The 19432-nt window shown below is 37.8% G+C and overlaps 1 protein-coding gene across 1 annotated transcript; it reads right to left on the bottom strand.

The window, feature by feature from the left end:
- Positions 1-3282: 3282 nt before the first annotated feature.
- Positions 3283-4465, bottom strand: LOC129942731 (uncharacterized). Its single transcript, XM_056051776.1, has 3 exons — positions 4372-4465; positions 4034-4310; positions 3283-3895 (listed from the first exon to the last, which is right to left on the bottom strand). The coding sequence occupies exons 1-3, from the start codon at positions 4463-4465 to the stop codon at positions 3283-3285; spliced, it is 984 nt and encodes a 327-aa protein (XP_055907751.1).
- Positions 4466-19432: the final 14967 nt, after the last annotated feature.

Raw genomic sequence — 19432 nt, forward strand, 5'->3', positions numbered from 1 at the left:
TATCATTTCTTAAAGTACTCATATTTCGATATAAGCACCAATAATTTAGGCATCTGAGTGTTACTTTCAGTAGTTCACTAGTACTTAGAGGTTCTTTATTTGGTTTATTTAGAACTCTTCAAGAACTTTTGATTTCGACAAAGTACTTGCGTGCATAAATTTAGATAAATTCTTTATCAGCTAAGCCAACCTTGAAACTTGGTTATACATTTTTTATAGAATTTGGTTTCAAAGTTGTCTGAAGAAGAATCTCTCTCAAAGTAAATGTATTAAATTATGGTAATTCAATTTGAATTTAGAATCCCGAAAAATACTTCATTCATATTAACAGTGCATTTATTTGACAGGCAATTTTCCTTGTCCTTGGTAACCTATGTTGATGACAAAAGAATTCACATATTCTTCTTCCACTGATACGCCATAACTTATTCCTTCCATAAGTACAGCATCACATTCATACAAATTCCAATATACATATCTCAGGACCTATTTGTAAATATGTATATCAAAGAAATAATCTGTTGTAATCAATACACAAATTCAGAGGAGCACTTGTCTATCTTCCTCATGTCTCTGCTGTACTGTATCGGTATCCTTATCCCATCCCGAGCCCGACCCACTCAAAGCTGGTGCGGGCTTCAAACTGCGCGTTGATAAAAAAAGCCTGTAAATTACTGTGGCAACATATAGATTACTTTCATGTATGATGTGATGAACATGGTAAGGTAATGTCTTGAATATATTTGAGGATTTTTATTTAAATCCCCGTGCTGTAGCTTAACACCACAAGAAGAGTAATAATATCACATTTGCTTTAAATCTATTGTTTAACAAATCAAATGTACCTTTATATGTATGAACTTTGAATTTAAATATTTAAAGTTTGTCTTTCCTATATTTTCAAAACAAGTGCAGAGAAAAATTTAGTCAAAAGGTTGAAGTTAACAAGGCCATTTATGTTTCTATTAGAATCAATTGCACAATTGTCTGGGTCCAAAACCTATCTGTGTTAAAGGTACTGCATCTTGCGATGAATTAACAAATCCTCCAAAAGTAATTACTGTCATGAAAAGTGTTTTATCAAATTCGCCGTTTGGAGTTGGATAAAATCTGTGGGTTCATACTTTAAATTTAAGTTTTAAAGTGAGTACGAGAATGTAGCTGATGTAGCGACGAGTGTGAGACTCTTTTTACGAACATTAATCAACTTGTCATCGATCTTAAGAGCTCATTTTTTCACGCATTTTCCTGAGGAAATTACTGCACAATGATATCTTATCATTCGCATACAAGGTCCAATTGACTCAGCAATTAAAGGTTCATGGCCATCCATCTCTACCACCGGACAATGTCCGGTACATACTGCAGTGAATCAGGCTATATCATGCCTGGGTGTGCATGAAATTTCGATAGAACAGTTTTCGTTATTGGCAGGTCTATCATTCCTTGATATAGTACAGTCTGTAAGACTGCTCCACCTGCGGTTGGATTCTCCCAGTGAAATTGAGAAAATTCGACCTTCGTAGCTCCAAGAGGAAAAAATCGCGTCAAAACTCTCCAGTTAAAGAAAGAACTCCTAAAAAACCGTTTGGCAATACGAGAAAGCCATCTGAGACAGTGTCAATAATTTAATTAGGATCTTTAACTGGTCACTATATGCTTCCTCGATAGTGACGTTGACGCTAGCGCTGATATGATTAAAAGTTTGACTCTCCTGGGAATGAGAACTTTTATCTCAAAATAGGGTTAAAAGCATCAGAACTAAGGAAAACGCATGGTTCGATACGAGCTGTAAAGTGGTTGTTAGGGTCAAGAAGATAACTGAAAAAAAACGAAATAATTTTAAGCAAGCCAAGAAGGCCTGCAACGCCCGGTTCCTACGCTCGTTGGCAATGAAACTTAATATGTTCGCTCTTTAACGAAAGCTAATCTCTTTGCTAAGCCGTTTGCCGCCAATTCAACGCTGCCAGTGATTGCTATGACTCCGCCTGTACTTGAGCGAGAATGAAAGCTTAAGAAATATCTTGTAGAACGGAAACTGGCTTAGTAAAATAATCTGCAACTGATTCAGTTCCAATTCCAATGAAAGAGATAATGTTCATGTTCTTCTTCTCACGAATAAAGTGATGTCTAACATCAATGTGTTTGGATCTTGATAAGTACTTGCTTGTCGACGCCAGATGAACTGCACTTTTGTTGTCGCAATATATATTCATGACCGAGTTGTTAAAATTATGGTTCAGTTCAGACTCGAGGCCACGAATCCACAATGCTTCTTAAGTTGAGGCCGAAAGTGCCATATATTCGGCTTCTGTTGTGGATAATGCAACAGTTGGCTGATGTTTTGTCGCCCAAGACACGGCACCTCCCTGTAAGATACATAGTATCCTGTGACAGATCTTCTTTCGTCACAATCGCTTGCCCAATCTGAATCAAAATATATTTGAAATTCAGGATTCCCATTTCTTGAAAATTTCAGTTTGGCCGATTTTGTCCCTTTCAGATATCTAAAGACTGTCTTGACAGGAGTCCAATGTTCTTTACCAGGACAGTTGTTGAATTTGCTTAATTTTTTTTAATGTAAAGCAAATATCCGGTCGAGTGCACTGTGCTGCGAATAATAAGCTTCCAATTGCTTGCTGATAAGGAATCTTAGCCATTTCTTTTTCTTCTTCTGAAGATTTAGGTGACATCTCTTTTGACAGTTTTATGTTGATATCCATAGGAATTGCTACAGGATTTAACTCATCCATGTTAAATTTCATCAGCATCTCAGATATATATTTTTCTTGATCTAGATAAATTCCATCTTTGTCACGTAAAATCTGAATTCCTAAACAATTCTTCGCGGTTCCCAAAACCTTCATTTTGAACTCTTTCATCAAATTTAGTTTGAGATTTTTATAAAATACTGTTTCGTTAGTGAAGATTAGGATATCATCAACAAAGATTGATAGAAACGTCATGGCCTTATCCTTTCTATGGAAGTATATGCAAGGATCAACTTGGGAACGCTTCAATTCAAGTTTTTGTAGGACTCGATCCAATTTGGTGTTCCAAACTAAACTTGATTGCTTAAGTCCATAAACAGCTTTGTTCAGTTTCATCGCTTGACCTTCTCTTCCCATCAAAAACCCCTTCGGTTTCACAACATAGATATCTTCAGTTAACTCACCTTGGAGAAAAGCAGTAATAGCATCCATCTGTTCAATTCGCAAATCAATAGGTTTCTTCATAGTCAATACCTTTCTTCTGTGTAAAACCTTTTATCACCAATCGAGCCTAGTATCGTACATTATCCATCTCATCTAGCTTCTTCTTGAATACCCATTTCGTCTTGATAATGTTGGCTCCAGCAGGCTTGTCGACACATTTCCAGGTATCATTTTCTTCAAATGATTTCATCTCACTCTGCATCGCTTCTTTCCATTTTTCTTTGTCATCTCTGGATAACATATCTTCCATGTCTTCGAGTTCTTCCAAGATGTTAACAGTCTCAGCATTGTAAACTACTCTTGGTAATTTTAAAATTCTTTCGCTTCGGAGTGAGAGAGCAGATTCTCCAGCTTCTGGTAGGTCTGGATTATCTTCATCTATCTGCTGACTACCAACATCAAATTGCACGCTCAACGTTGAAACAGGATCGTGAGTTTCTGATGACGACGTTGCCACTGATGGATCTTCTTCGTTATCCCCCTCTTCAAATTCTGGATTTGATGAACATGACTCGTAGTCGTTTTCTATGACAAGATTTTCTTGTTTCTCTATTGGATGTACCCCCACTACAGCTGTATACTTTGGAACTTCATTGGTGTTTTCATTTTGAATTTTGTAGTGAAAGTTATCCTCGTGAAATACAACATCACGGCTGATGAAAACATCTTTCTTTTGTAGGCTGTACAGACGAAAACCTTTGGAAGTATTCGAATATCCCACAAAAATGCTTTTTTCGGATTTTGAATCCAGCTTTCGTTGTTTTTATTTGGGAATGTGAGACATCGCTGTGCAAAATTTAGACATTTTAGCATCATACAACATAGCTCGAGCCTTCTCTATAAGAGTTCTGTTCATTCTTTCTGCCAAACCGTTCTGTTCCGGAGGTAAGGGAACGGTTGTTTGATGAACAATACCAGACTTCTTCAACTCTAGTTGCATAGCTTTGTTTATGAATTCTGTACCATTGTCTATTCGTAAAATTTTAATTCTGGATTCTTGTTGGTTTTCGACTTCGGCTTTGAATTCACGAAAACAGTTCAACACAGCATCTTTCGTCTTCATAAAGTAAACAAATACCTTCCGAGTGAAATCATCTATGAAAGTAACAAAATATATACTTCCCTTTATAGATTTCGCCTCCATTGGACCACACACGTCTGAATGGATTATCTGTATTACTTTTGATGACCTTGACCCTTCTGATGGAAAACTTGTCCGATGATGCTTGCCTTCTGCACATGACAAACATGTCGACTGAGAATCTTGATTTAAAGCAATACCCTTAACTAAGCCTCGAGCAAGTAATTTCAAATTTTCTTGTCATAAGTGACCAAACCTTCGATGCCAAACATTGTCCAGGTTACTTCTTGCAATATTAGCATTCTTATATGGATCAGTATCCAACTTGTAAAGACCGTTTTCAGATTTTCCATTTGCAATGACTTCATTTGAAGAATTCATGACACGACATCCATCTTTGTCGAAGATGACAACATTGTCATGATCCACAATCTTCTTTATGGATAGTAAGTTGACTTTTAATTCCGGGACATAAAGAGCATCATGAACAACAACATCACGTCTTCCTTTAGGAGTTAAAAGAGTCAACGAAACGTCGCCTTTACTAACAGCATTCATTAACATGATATTTTCTGTCTTAATTTGACCTTGAAATGGCTTGAGTTGCTTGAAAAAATCAGGATCAGATGTCATGTGATCGGTGGCACCACTATCAAAACACCATTCATGCTGTTTGGACTCTGCATGAAACGCTGCAAACATTGAGCCACCTTTTTCTGACTTCAAATCTTGTCCTTTAAACTTCGATTGACAATCTGGAGCGTAGTGTCCGACCTCACCACAGTTAAAGCAACGATATTTCCCTTTCCTGTCATACTTAGGCTTCCATTTCTTGTGTGAATTGGGAAAACTTCCTCTCTTTGACAAAAGAGCACTATTGGATGATTTGGAATCATATTTAACGTCTTGCAGCAATTTCATTTTGATGGAATCTGCTGAAATTACTTTTTCACTGCACCCAATGCTCATGATCATCGGCCTATATTCATCAGGAAGACCTTTCAATAATAAGCTACCAACCCATTCATCATTTACTGCAAATCCTATTTCATTCAACTTCTGTGCGGTCGAAACGATTTGGCTTACGTAATCTTCTATAGAGGAAGATTTTACCAGGACCACTGAGCATAGTTTTTGAAGTAAACCTATGCGCCTGTCCAGACCAGAGTCTTGAAAAAGGTTTTGCAAAGCAGTCCAAACTTCTTTGGAAGTTGTTGCATTCTTAACATGGACATAAAGACTCTTGTCGATAGCCAGAATCATTTTGCAACGAGCAATCTTGTCCTTAGAAAGATCCAACTCAACGCCAGGAACATTCTCGATACATTTCCATGAATCTTCAAGTTCTAGTTGGGTTTTCATGGCAAAACTCCATGTTGACCAATTTTCAGAACCAGTTAGCTTCTTCATTTGATGGATTCCCAAATTCTGTTGTACGGACATTTTTCTCCAGTATATGTATATATTCCTTGAATCTTGCTATTGTCCTGGGCCCATAACCTTTTAACAGAGTTATATTAAAACGACTTGATTATAACGATAGTAAATGACAGAATGAATATTTTATTGAAAAATATTTTCTTTATACATAATAGTCAAAACTTGATTACTTAGAGATTTTGATCGCAATTATAAACTTAACAAGTTTTCCAACAGCTTTCTTATCGAAAATGCGTGCTTTTGGTATCGACGAATCTCTTCTTCGTTCGATAAGAAATTTTCTTTCGAACAGTTCAATATATTTTGGACGGATTCAAGTCTGAAACCCATACAATAAATGCTGACGTGCCCTAGTGCTCCGTTTTGTCTCCGACCCTTTTCCTCATTTTTATAAATGATCTCCTGTCTGCAGCTTCTAATCCAATACATTGATTCGCTGATAAGAGCACTTTTAGCTTTTCATATTCGTTTCCAGAGTCACTCTCGGATGTGCAACTACAACTGCAAAATATGATTAGCTCATTAAATTCCGACCTACACAGCTTTGTTTAATGGGGAATAAAAAGCCGTGTGGAATTTAATGCTTCAAATTATCAATTCTATCTTGTATCGTTAAAGCTAGATAAACAATCTTTTCCACTATCTATTAATGGAACTTGCACAGCAACCACCCTTTGTGGAGCGATCACATACGCGATGTCGCCAAAAATGCCGCAGGTCGTCTAGGCTTTTTGAGACGTTGCCGTTGCAAGAAATTTGTCTCTTTGTCTGATCTAGCTACAATCTACAAAACCTATATACGTCCGAAACTTGAATAGGGCTCTCATCTCTCGGCTGGTGCTCCAATAACTTATTTAAACCTTTTGGACAGTATTCAAAGAAGAGCTTTTAAAATGATTGGTGACATTACCATTATCAACTCGATTACGTCACTCAAACACCAGCGCTTCTAAGAATGCCCACCAGCTTACCTTTTAGCCCAACTTCGACCGTACTATAAAGTACAGAGATTAATTTTTTAGCCGTTATACTATCATTGCAATGTTCAGGAACACAAAATTAACAAAATTCCTATCCAACATTTACTAATGGTCACACTGTGTCTTTTTGGCATATTAAATGTATATAAAACCCTTTTAGTGTTCGCTTATTATAAAAAAAATGAAGAAGATTTACATTTTCCGCAAATGAGCTTCTGAAGGGCTAATCCTTGAGAGGACAATTCATCACACTCCATTCTTCATCCATCAATTAAGATAGTGGTATCGAAGTCTTTCGTAACCATGCCATCAACCCCATTCTTTCTGGAAGGAAATATGGCTTAAAAATCTTTGCTAAGGTTCAAGGCAGGGGTGCAGTAGTCGGTGTATGTCGAAAATTAGTTTGATTCCTTAAGCATTATTGCGCTGCACGATACTTGATGTTTAATGGGTGGGACAACTGGTAGGAGATGCACAATACCATTTAAGGCATCTGTTGAGCAGGATCAATGGGCCCCGGTAGTGCCGACACTAGCTATTCTTTGAACCTTCTTTAGTTTCTCGATTTTGTATTTCTTGTTAAGAGCAGGCTTCCACCCAATCGAACTTTATGACAAAATAGGTCGTACAACGGCTGTCTACGTCAATAAAATCATCTTCGATTGAAGGCCCCACTTTTAACCAAAAGTTCTTCTACAGGCGTAAAAGGCAATGCTAGACTTCTTAATCCGTTCTTTAATGTTTACTTTCCTGTTTAGTTTGGGATCTAGAATGACTCCTAGATATTTCGCACTGGAAGATAAAGACAGGTTTTGACAGTTCTATCGGGGTAGGTTGAAGCAGCTTTTTTAGTTTTGGTTGTTAAGACGAACTGTTTAGTTTTGCTCTGGTTAACACTTGTGGCCCAGCTACTAACTTCAGAGCAATCACTGAATCACATTAGCATAAGCTTCCGCTTTGAACCCACAGCTTTTTAACTTTACGAGGATTTTATTGAAGACTAAAATCCAAAAGAGCGGGGAGAGAATACCGCCCTGGGATGTTCCTCTACTCACATGTTTGGAAGAAATTGTTTAACTTTTTGAAACTTGAATCCTTCTATCACTTAGCATAGAAATTATCAATTCTTGAAAAACAAAACCTCTGCAAGCAAGTGATTACTTGATTTTTGAATCAATTCAGTAAGGACGTTATTGAAAGCACCTTCTACGTCTAGGAAAGTACCAAGAGTAAAATCTTTATTATAAATTTTTGTCTCAATGGTACGCACTAACTCATGCAGGGCCGTCTCAGTTGACTTGTCTTTGAGATATGCGTGCTGAGACTCTTCGGACATTCTAAGAGAATGTCCCTGATATGGGGATCTAGGATGCGTTTCAGTGTTTTAAGTGCAAAATAAGTCAAGGCCAAAAACCTTCCCATACTCATGGCCACGCCTAACTACTTTTAGGACAAAATCTACTTCAACCTGCTTCCATGTCTCCGTATCATGATTAAGATAGATTCGTCCTTTAAAGATGTTCCCCAGTCATGTTACTGCTATATCTTGTAGTTTGTTTTTGTACCATTACTGGTAATATTCCATCTGTAGATTTGAAGGAAAAGAAACTATTAACAGCCCAGGAAATGCTCTCTCTTGTAATAGCAGAATTAATTTGTTCTACATGAACTAGATTAGTTTTTGAAAAGCTAAGCGTTTCGGGGTTGCAATTCTCACAGCCCGGAAAATGTGTCGTCATCAGTACTTCCAAGGACCATCGGGTCTCTTCAAGAAAGATAGTTTGCAATTTTCTTTAGATAAGACATCACTTCGTCTGGCAGAATCTTTATTGTCTTGAATCGATCAACAATATTCTCTCCAACTTTTTGTTTGGCAGTTTCTATTGCTCGCTTATAAACTTTAAGGGCGGCTGGTAAAAATCTTGCTTGTGGCAGTTATCGAAGATAATTCTGGACATTTTTCTTTAAGCAGGGAAGAAATTTTATACGGCTGTATTTGACTGGACATAAAAACTTAAAAGCAGTTTTCATTGATGCTTTAAAGATTTTAGCACTGAATTTCAGGACTTCTAAGATTTGAAATTTTGTCTAGTTTGCACTTAACTATTCGACTGAACTTTGTCCAGTCAGGTTGTTTAAGATTTATATAACAGTGAAAAGTTAGAGAGTGTTAAAGAGAATCCATTTGTGATCCGAAAAAGAATTCACAGAGGAGACTCTCCAATTTTCCACCAATAGATTACGGTTGTTAGTAACAGTAACATCAAGTACATTTCTCAAGTCGTCATAATTTTTCGAACTCGGAAAGACGAAGGTGGAAGGATTACCTCTGTTCGTAATTTCGTACGTCCGCATGTCTTGACTTTTGGAATACCATTTTTTGTCGTCCATATCTCATGAACCAGAACACACAAAAAAAGGGAAACATAGTAAGACATTTTATATTAAAAATATGTTTTAAAATAGGGTTTCTTTTTCTGCTTGCTTGAAACAATGTTGCAATTAATTAACTTCTAATTAAGTATTCATTATCCCCCTTACCACGATCGGAATCCTTCTTTGCCAACTTGACATCAAGAGTATTTTAAAAACTCATACGTAACTCGTATAAAGTATAACGTAAAAAATCCCTCCAAGTATCATTCCTAGAATTCCGTAATTTTTTGATGGCTTAATCGTCAGAATGTGTCGTTTAGCCTCATAAACGACAGTTTATGCTCAAAGCCACTAAGTAATACCCGGAATAATCTCTTTACTAATATAATTCCCTTGATGATACTCATCATCGCTATATGACGATGACGACGATACGAGTAAACACTGATGGAAATTAATATCAACATAGCATCGGAAGCAGCATTAGCGTGGCAGGTGGATTATAAGACCTAGATATTCAATTTGCGTTATGTCATGTAAAATATTATGAAGCTTTTAAAGTATGCAGTAGCAGATACCTTTAAAATTACTTTGTTCAAGTTAGTTTAAGAATTAAAGTAATTATAATAAATGTTTATCCCTTCCGATTAGCCTACATTAAAGTATCTACCTAACCAACATTATATGTAGTCCTTATAGCATCGAGAATATAAATCCGATAAAGGAAGCTTAATAACTAAGGATAGAACTATAATTGTAAATATAAACAAAAGTACTTTTCGGCTTTTTAAATTCAATAAACTAATTTGCAAAATGAGTAAAGCTTCAAATAGATTCTATGAGATGAGGCGGTTAACCGATTTCGAGAGGTATTGGTGCTCAGTCTTGCAACTAACATGGGATAATTTGATTTATGAAATGATTACTTAATTGCTGGGTGTGAAGTGTGCAGAGAATTTCCTCGGGCGATTAAGCGTTTCACGAAATATTAATACACTTTTATCAAATTGATGAAATGAAAGGACGACTTGATGTTTATTATTTTTTTTTTTCAAACCTAATTAACTTAATCAGCTTTCAAAAAGCCTTTTTCGCTCATCTATATAGATACATGTTAACGACGATGATGACGGCATTACCATCTTCATCATATTGAAGGTGGTCAGGAGAGTGGAAGAAGTTACGACACAGACAATTTGTAGTGCGTAGGCTATATATTTTTAGTACCTAGGACCACCATGGGATAGTGGCTTATTTTTAAAGAGGATCTTAAAGTTCTTATATTTTTATAATAAAAGTTGCGAGTGGCTTTAATATTCGCTTACTACCTTTAGTAGGTACATTACTAGAATTTTCAATAAGGTGAATAAGGTGTAGATTCCTTTTTAATGGAAAAAGCCAATTAAGCAAAAGTTTGTTTTTGAAAGTTTCAAGTGTCATTAAATTTCTGGTCTGAGTAATTTACTTTGGATATATTGAAAAAGGTTTATAAACTTACAATAGGCTATAATGACAACAAGAATATCAATTTGTTTTTGTCCATAATAGGATGCCATAGCAAAAAAGGTGATAAGAATCTTTAAAGGCTTATATATATGGTAATGGAGATAGTTAAGGGATGTTTTTATTGTTTTAAATTCTGTAATAATTGTGCTTTCATAGCTTCTTTAAGTTAAAATAAAACATAACAAAACAAAATTATCAAGAACAGGTGTAGAAGTAGATGTGCTCTCCCACAATCAAGTGTCAACTCGGCGAAGCGTAATTCAATCCTCGAAAAGTTATTAATTCAAAAACGTGCCCTTGATTAGTTGATAGAAAGTTGTTAAAAGTATGGAAAAATAAAATGCTTTTTATAACTAACTAACCCTTAAATAATCACAAATTAATAAACTCTACATTAAAAGCTTATAAGCAGTACCCGTGGCATGATGGTTAGTGCGTTAAAAAAAAGTGCGTTGGAATGTCATGCGAGAGGTCTTGGGTTCGATCCCTGCCGGTGCCACCTAAAGTTTTTACGAATGCTTTAAGTGATCCCAACATAAGTAGTAGCTATATCAACACCCTTAACTACAGAACTTCGTCATTAAATGTGAGTGTTAACTCATATGTTGACGAGATGTGGAGTGAAATTAAAAGTGCTTTGGACATCCCAAGACACTTGGGAAAAAATCGAGCTTTGTAAATTGTTGAAGCTGCAAATAAACGCTGAGACAGACGCTCAGTGAAAAGCTGAATTGCGAAACGAATATCGGATTGCACACAAGATGGTCTATCGTTGTGTGAGACGTGACAGGAAGGTGAGGATAGATGGACGTGCTGATAATGCTGAAAACGCTGCAAATAGCCATAGAAGTTGTCGGGAAAAAAAGCAACAACAATCATCCTGTAATGGATGTGGATGGGACACTATTGGTATCAGTTGAAGATCAACTTTGCAGGTGGAAGGATCACTTTTGTGCCCCGTGTAACAAAGAGTGCTGAAGTGCCCCAACTTAACGAGATGCGCAGATCCTGCAGGGGTATTGACATCGAACCCCCTTCAGTAGCGGAAATTGAAACAGCGATTAACCTCCTCAAAAACAACAAAACAGCCGGGCTTGACGGAGTACCAGCGGAATTAATGAAAGCTGATCCCGCTACAGCAGCTAGTATTTTGCATTCGCTTATACAAACTGTTTGGGAAAACGAAACCTATTCCAGGGAATGAAAGGATGGAGTGATTGTTAAGGTGCCAAAAAAGGTGATCTCAAGAACTGCAGCAATTGGCGTGGTATTACGGTTTTGTCCGTTTTCCCAAAGCTAATGGCAACTTTAATCCTCGAACGGATAAAGGCTAGAATTGAGTCTACGCACAAGAGGCTGGCTTCCGCAGCGGTCGGTCGTGCGTTGACCATATCAACACCAAACGCATTGTTATTGAGCAGTCTGCAGAATTTCAAACACCGCTAAGTTTGTAGATTTTGAAAAGGCCTTTAACCGAATTAACCGAGAATGTATATGGAGATCACTTCTTGGGAGAGGAATTCCGCCAAAAATTGTTGCCATTATAAAAGAGTCCTACAACAATGCAAAATGTTTCGTGTTGCATAATGGGCTCTTTCGAAGTGCGTCAGGGTGTGAGACAAGGGGATGTTTTATCGCCAATTTTTTTTCTGCTGGCATTAGATGATATTCTGACGGCCATCGTCGGTACAACTGAGAGGCAAGGTATTCAATGGAGAACGTTTGAAAGGCTTAGCCATTTAGACTATGCCGACGATATATGTCTCATGGAAAATAACATCAGTGGGCTGAACGAGATGTGTCAAACTTTACGGGTGAAAGGAGAATCGTGTGGTCTTAAAATAAATAGTAAAAAGACAAAAATAATGCTAACAGGCCCCCAACACAAAATCGTATTATTCTGCATGACACGCCTGTTGAAGAGGTCAAACAGTTCAATTACCTCGGTAGTATTGTATCAGCAAATAGTGGTACAGATCTAGGCGTAAAAAGCAGAATAAATAAAGCTCGCGTTGCCTTTGGTGCTCTGTCCCAAATTTGGAAATCCAGTCAAATCTCCTTACGCACTAAACTAAGATTCTCCGAATCCAATGTGAAATCCGTGCTATTATATGCTTGTGAAACATAGAAAGTCTTGGCCACTATCTCGAAAAAATCGCAGGCTTTTGTGAACCGCAGACAGCACATCCTTAAAATTTTCTGGCCACAAACAATATCTAACCATCAATTGTGGCGTAGGACAATTGTGGGTTGGACGACCAAGACCAATATGGAAATCTACAGTGGTATTGGAAGCTAACTCCCAAAGAAAGACGTGGTCACAGTTAAGGTATCTAGCTGCAAATCGAGAAGGATTGAGACGTTTTGTTGACGCCCTATGCCCCGTACGGGGTTAGAGGAACTGATGATGATGTTAATAAATCAAGAAAGTTCCAGTTAGGTTTAATTACTTAGTGAACAATTCATATGGCAATTCATACGACATATTCAGAGCCCAGGCCTGTAAGGTGCGGTTATGACGGCTCTTGTCTTTGCGGTTAAATCAAGGAACTGGGTTTTCAGGTTGTGCGTCATTGTGATTTCCTCACTACATAAGGAAAAACCAGTTGCGAAGAACCAACAAGCCTCGGATACGGACGAATTAACTATTGTCAACTCCCGCAAACGATTAAAGGACAACGGACTTCGGACATACACGTGTAATGTTAGGTCCTTTAATAGACCACGTGCAGAATTAGTGGAGGCCCTAGACTGCTATAGATCAAATATCGCCGCCATCTTTTAAATGCGATGGGATAGGCCTACTATGCTGACTGCCATCGAGAAAACCAACAAAACTTATTTTAGATGCGGCTTTGTCATTTAGGCCAAACTTAGGCATAAAGTATTGAGCTATAGGTGCATCAACAAGCACCTCATGACCATCCGCATTTAGGCTGAAAGCTGAATTCGGCAAAATTTACCGCACAAGACCAAAAGAAGAAAAGGATGACAACACCAAGAATGTTTTCCTCGACCTCTTGAACACAACATATGAGCAGTGTCCTAGCTACGATATTAAAACTGTCCTAGGCGATTTAAATGCCAAGCTAAGTAGGGGACACATCGTTAGTGGAATAAGCGGAAAAAACAGACTGCACGACAATACTTCTAATAACAGATTCGGGCTCACCGATATTCCTGCAGGGCAGAACGTCACCTCAAAATCCACAAAAGTTCTAAAGCATCACGGATATCCGAACTTTCCAAAAGCTAACATCGATTTGGCAACACTCGAGAAGCTGCAGTTGGGTTTCTTCGTTGGAGCCCCTTGTGAGAAGGCTTGTCAAAGCTGGGTTTCAGAGTAGAGTAAGACCCGTCAGCATTATACACTGTTACCCCCCATGGAGCTCGCATCTGATGAAGAGAAAAAATTATTTTAAAGTCAACTAGGATCCGACTACAACAACACTCCCCGCATAGATATTATTTTGGTAATGAGAGACATCAATGCAAATGGTTGGCAGTACCTACCAACAACGGGATATGGCATGTGATGGATGCTCATGGTGTCGGTAATTGCAATGATAATGGTGAAAGAGGTTCATTGACTTCTGCAACGACAATGGCCTTGTGATTGGTGGCACTATGTTTGAACACAAACTGCGTCATAAAATTATCTGGGTGACCAAATTGACCACTTCGCAATTAGTCGACGCTTTATAAGCAGTCTCTTAGATGTCCAAAACAGAAGAGGCGACGACATGGAACTTGCCCGTGAACACCACTTAATGATAGCTACCCTTAGATTGCGTACAGCTACAGTTCTAACATCCAACGGAATAACATGAGCCCCCAAATTCAACATCGCCAGACTAAAGGATCCCACGACCCGTCAACAATTCAGGGACCACCTGTCTCATGAAATTAGAACAATCAGCAGACATTGAACACCATTTAAATGCTGTGAAAAATGTTTTGAATTTAGGTGCTGACAAAATAGTCGGTCGGAAAGAAGGAAGCAACAACACATGGCTTTCAGAGGAATCTTGGGCAAGGATCAATGAATAACTACTGTCTACTTCACACAAGGGGAAGAAAGAAATGACCTGGAATCCTCGTACCACATAAAAACCAGAGAATTTCGCCGCAGTGTGCGCAGTGACAAGCGTAACAACATCAACGCATTGGCGTAAGAAGTAGAAGTTACAACAAAAAGGTGCGACAGCAGGACCCTTTACAGAATAACCAAAGAGATGACCATTGCACACAGCTCAAAGCAACACCTGGTGAAAGAGTAGATGGTACTGTGATAAGTTCGGTGGACGAACAAGTCAGAAGGTGGAAAGAACACTTTTCCTCGGTTTTAAACCAAGTGTTTGCAAACAAAGTACAGCCGATACCTTCTGAAGCGCCTGAACAAACTAATCAGCAAATCCGTACTGCACCTTCCAGTAAAGATGAGATCGTTGCCGCAATAAAAGCACTTAAGAACAACAAAGCGGTAGGGCTTGATGGAATTCCCGCAGAGCTTTTACAAGCAGCGCCAACGCCATAAAGCGAACTGCATCATCAGCTCATAAAAGAAGCCTGGACCACCGAAAGCTTCCCCGATCAGTGGAAGAAGGGAATTATTGTCAAGCTCACAGAAAAACTGATTGCTATAACAATAAAGCAACATATGATGGATCCAAGTGTCACGTTCTGCACGAAAGGTAAGATGTTAGATGATTTTGCAATCCGTATAGGAGTCAGACAGGGCTGTATTCTGTCGCCAATATCGTTTTTGTTGGTGATAAGCGATGTACTGTGCGCAGCTTCTGTAGGTAGCTGAGGGATCCAATGGACTTTGACATCCTATTTAAAGCACTTGAATCATGAGTAAGCGGAAGATGTTTGCTTACTATCTCATAGGATCATGGATCTTTATCAAATGGCAACAAGTGTGGAGAGAGAATCACAAGTTGTGGGGCTGAAAATGAATTCCGACAAAACAAAAATGATCCTCGCAACTGGTGAAAAAAGTGGAGAGCTTTCAATACCTTGGAAGTATCGTCTCCATCGAAGGCGGAACCGAACAAAACGTCATCTGCCGCATCGGCAAAGCAAAAGCGGCGTTGGGTATGTTGTCGAAAATTTGGAGAAACAACTCTATCAGCTTGAGAACAAAGCTACGACTGTTTTGCACAAATGTCGAATCTATGCTTTTTTATGGGTGCAGCACTTGGGATGTTAATTCAGCCAATTCAAGAAAAATGCAAACCTTCGTGAATAGATGTCTTTGTAAAATCCTAATGATTTTCCGGCCAAACCGTTTATCAAATGAGGTCCTTCATAGAAGGACAGGCCAGGAATCTATAGACTCTAAAATACGAAGGTGTAAGTGGCAATGGATTGGACATACGCTTCCAAAAGGTAACGACCGCATTGCAAATGAAGCAATGCAGTGGAATCCGCATACACAAGAAGGAAGAAGAGCTGGACGAAAGAGAAGTACTTGATGACGGCCAGTCGAGGCAAAATCAGCGTCCCTAGGCAAAAGTTGGAGGGAGCTGAAACACATCCCCGGAAACCGTACACGATGACGCGTAGGCGGGCCCTGTGGCCCGTAGAGGTTCCCAACGGACCTGTGGCCCGTAGAGGTTCCCAACGGACTGAACAGGTCTGAGGACCTAAGTAAGTAAGGATTTTATACAGAGTTTACATTAAACACTTTTTTAATGCAAAATAGATCCAATAGAAAAACATCCAAAGCACTCGTATAGGACCGAGTATATTCAAAATACAGATCCACAAACTTTAATAATGAAAATAATCTTTGTTAGCCAAAAATAAACTTTACATTTCTATTTAATAAAAATCAATTATATTATTTTGATAAATTTAGTTGACAGAAACATCGCTAACTTGAATTTATCTAAGAATTCACCGAAGATTACTTAATTTAAATCCGAATTTCAATTTTTTTTACAAATGTCTGCGAAATAAATTTTAAATTGGATTTTTGTATTTAAAAAAAAAAAAAAATAATAATAATTCTACTTCGTACAGTAAATTTAAATATACTCATACTTCAATACAATACAAAAAATTCTTTATGGAACAAAATTATCATCTTCGAAAACTCAAATTATAAAAAGAGAAAGGCAAACGAAGACAAATTTTCACTCTGATGGAATGCCCTTGAGGTTAAATTCCTTCAGTAAGTACAAACCGACTTCCCACACAAACTTTTGCCTGGCTTCGCAGCCAGAAACTTCTTAAACACCCCCCAAAATACAAAGCTAAACTTGTACAAGCACTGGCTGTATACAGACACCAATTATATTTAATAAGCTTATCTTCATTTAACTTTTAATGCATTGATAGGAATGGATAAAGAAAGCGCGTGTTTTTGGTCCTTAGGTCATTGCTTCTTCTACTTCTGGGCTTCAGACTTCTTTAATCGAGAATTTTTGGGGCTGCTATTTTGTGGTACAAGCTTAACCTAACCTTCTTTTTGCATGACCGTGGACTTGGAACATGGACACCTCCATATAAACGATATTTCTGAATCGTTAAACTTTAAGTGAATTTTTTTTTGTTTTGTTTTTTATTTCGAAACATGGGAAAAGTTTGAAGCTACATAAGAGGCGTATCAATTTTTGCGTTCCTCTCATTAGGCATTATTATTTAACTACCATAAATATAATTGAGATTGGTCGTGTATTTGGAGGGAGCAGAATCAATTTCAGGTAGGCGTTGATGATGGCTAAGGGAAAAGTTGTACCGGCATGTCTTAATTTGAATTCCCCAAAGAATTAAAAAGTTATCAGTGTTAAGTGAAAGTTTGAGTTCTTATCTGTGGATTATAATAATTATGTATTTATAATATTTAGCCTTTTATTGTATAACTTATTTAAGTATAAGCATTTTCATCCCTAATAAATAAGCCATATTTGTTATAAGGGTGACATTTTCTACTATACCTACTTTACAGGACTATTAAAATTTGTCCTATGATCTGATGTATCTATGGTCTATATTTAGAATTTTTTAATGTGTCTTACTCTAACTGGCTGTACGAGGAATCGTTATATTACCAATATCTTTTGTCCTGTATTACGTACAAATACAAATCCCAGCTTCGTTTAACCCCGCCATGAGGGCCAAGGTGACTACCTTGTGGGACTTCAGAAGTTGGATGTATAGGACTGGCAACTGAGTTACGGAAGAGGACTCTATAAGTTCTATTGGCAAGGTAGGAGCCTATCCAGTTTATATACATAGATAGAAAGCCTAGGGCTCTAAGTTTGAGATAAACTATCTTATGGGATATTTTATCAAAGGCGTAATCAGTGCATACAACATCAACTTCCTTGCCATTCTCAAGGGCTGACAAAGCTTTGGATATAAATTCAATTAAGTTAGTCGTAGTGGATCTGCCTTTAAGAAAACCATGTTGAGCGGGGGAGAATAAAGTCTTGCAATGGAAATAAACGGAATCATAAACTAAGCTTTCAAAAAGTTTTCGAATGCATACAAGTTTAGCAATAGGTCTATAGTTGTTAATTTCAGTTTTATTGCCTTGGTTATGAATGGGAAATATAAATGAATCTTTCCATATATGAGAAAATACTCTTTGGGAAACAGAAAGTTCAAAGAGTGCAGTTAGAGGCTTTGGCAGAGAATGCATACATTTTTTTAGAACAACTTTAAGGCTTACGAATTTGGCAAGTACCATTTCTTCAGTTATTGTAAAAGATGAAAGAGAGGTTTGAGTGCAACCATCTAAATAACTAAAGTAGTGTGGATCAGGATCAGATTTGTTATGGTTGTTGGACCTGAGGAGATTATGTTGGAGAAACTCATTGACGTGGGAGCCCATCAGATTTTCGTTTCACATTTATAAACTTGAAAAATGTCCTTGCATCAGAAAGAAGGTTTTTTTTATTTAGTTAAGGTATTGGTTATAAAAAGATTCCCTTGAAAAAGAATTATAGGTGAGAAGATAGTTGTTATGGTCGGTATCAGATTTGGACTGTAAAAAGATCTTCCAAAGCTTGTTACGGGTATTTCTTAGGCTACGGAACTCTCTGTTGTACCAAGGAGAGCAGAGGTGAAATATATTTTCGATAGAACGGTACGGATTCTTCAAAACAGTATGAGAGAATCAAATAAAACCAATTTTCAAGGGATTCTACTGTTGAGTGGAGGGAACTTAATTCAAAGTCGGCTGAGCTAAAAAGATTGTTGAGTTTGGAGAAAGCAGCCCTCCAAAAATCAAAACAGTAATTCTCCATTTAGAGAAAAGTTGTTTTCAAATTTAATGGGGAGGGAGAGATTAAGGGAAGGATGATAGCGATCCAAGGTTGAGAGAAGGTGAGGGCTCGCGAAGACAACACAGTTATCGCAATCAGATGAGAATATGAGATCGAGGAGTCTCCCCATAAAGTTTCCTACTCCATTTAGTTGAAAAAGACTAAAATCAAACAGACGATCAATGAATAGCTATTCAAATTCAGAGGAGATGTTAGTTGGAAAGAAGGATGTCTGATCATCTGAGGTGGACCAATTGAGTTGGGGAAGATTAAAGTCGCCAAGAACGATGATCAAATCATTAGGTTGCACTTGTTCAAGCTGATAATCAATAGAATTAACAGCAGCTTCAAATCAAATCAAATGGGGTGGTGCTACAGTCCTTTGTGAACCAGGGCCTAGTGACTTACAACTCTCAACCATTCCTGTGTGCGAGTACTGTAGCCAGGAATGGAAGGGACCTACAATTTAAGGCCAAATCCGAACGGCTAGTTTGAGAAAGCACTTTTTCATGACAAGAATTACTCTTGAAGGATTTGTCAATTCCTCGCAAGAGG

This window comes from Eupeodes corollae, chromosome 1, assembly GCF_945859685.1.
Source record: "Eupeodes corollae chromosome 1, idEupCoro1.1, whole genome shotgun sequence".
NCBI classification, from domain to species: Eukaryota; Metazoa; Arthropoda; class Insecta; order Diptera; family Syrphidae; genus Eupeodes; species Eupeodes corollae.

Excerpts from the sequence above, each read along its gene's own strand:
- LOC129942731 (XM_056051776.1), bottom strand. The coding sequence starts at position 4,465 with ATGTTTGTCATGTGCAGAAGGCAAGCATCATCGGACAAGTTTTCCATC. Across the intron at positions 4,311-4,371 it reads TACAGATAATCCATTCAGAC|ATGATTTCACTCGGAAGGTA; the intron begins GTGTGTGGTCCA and ends TTACTTTCATAG. Across the intron at positions 3,896-4,033 it reads GAGAAGGCTCGAGCTATGTT|CCTACAAAAGAAAGATGTTT; the intron begins GTATGATGCTAA and ends TCGTCTGTACAG.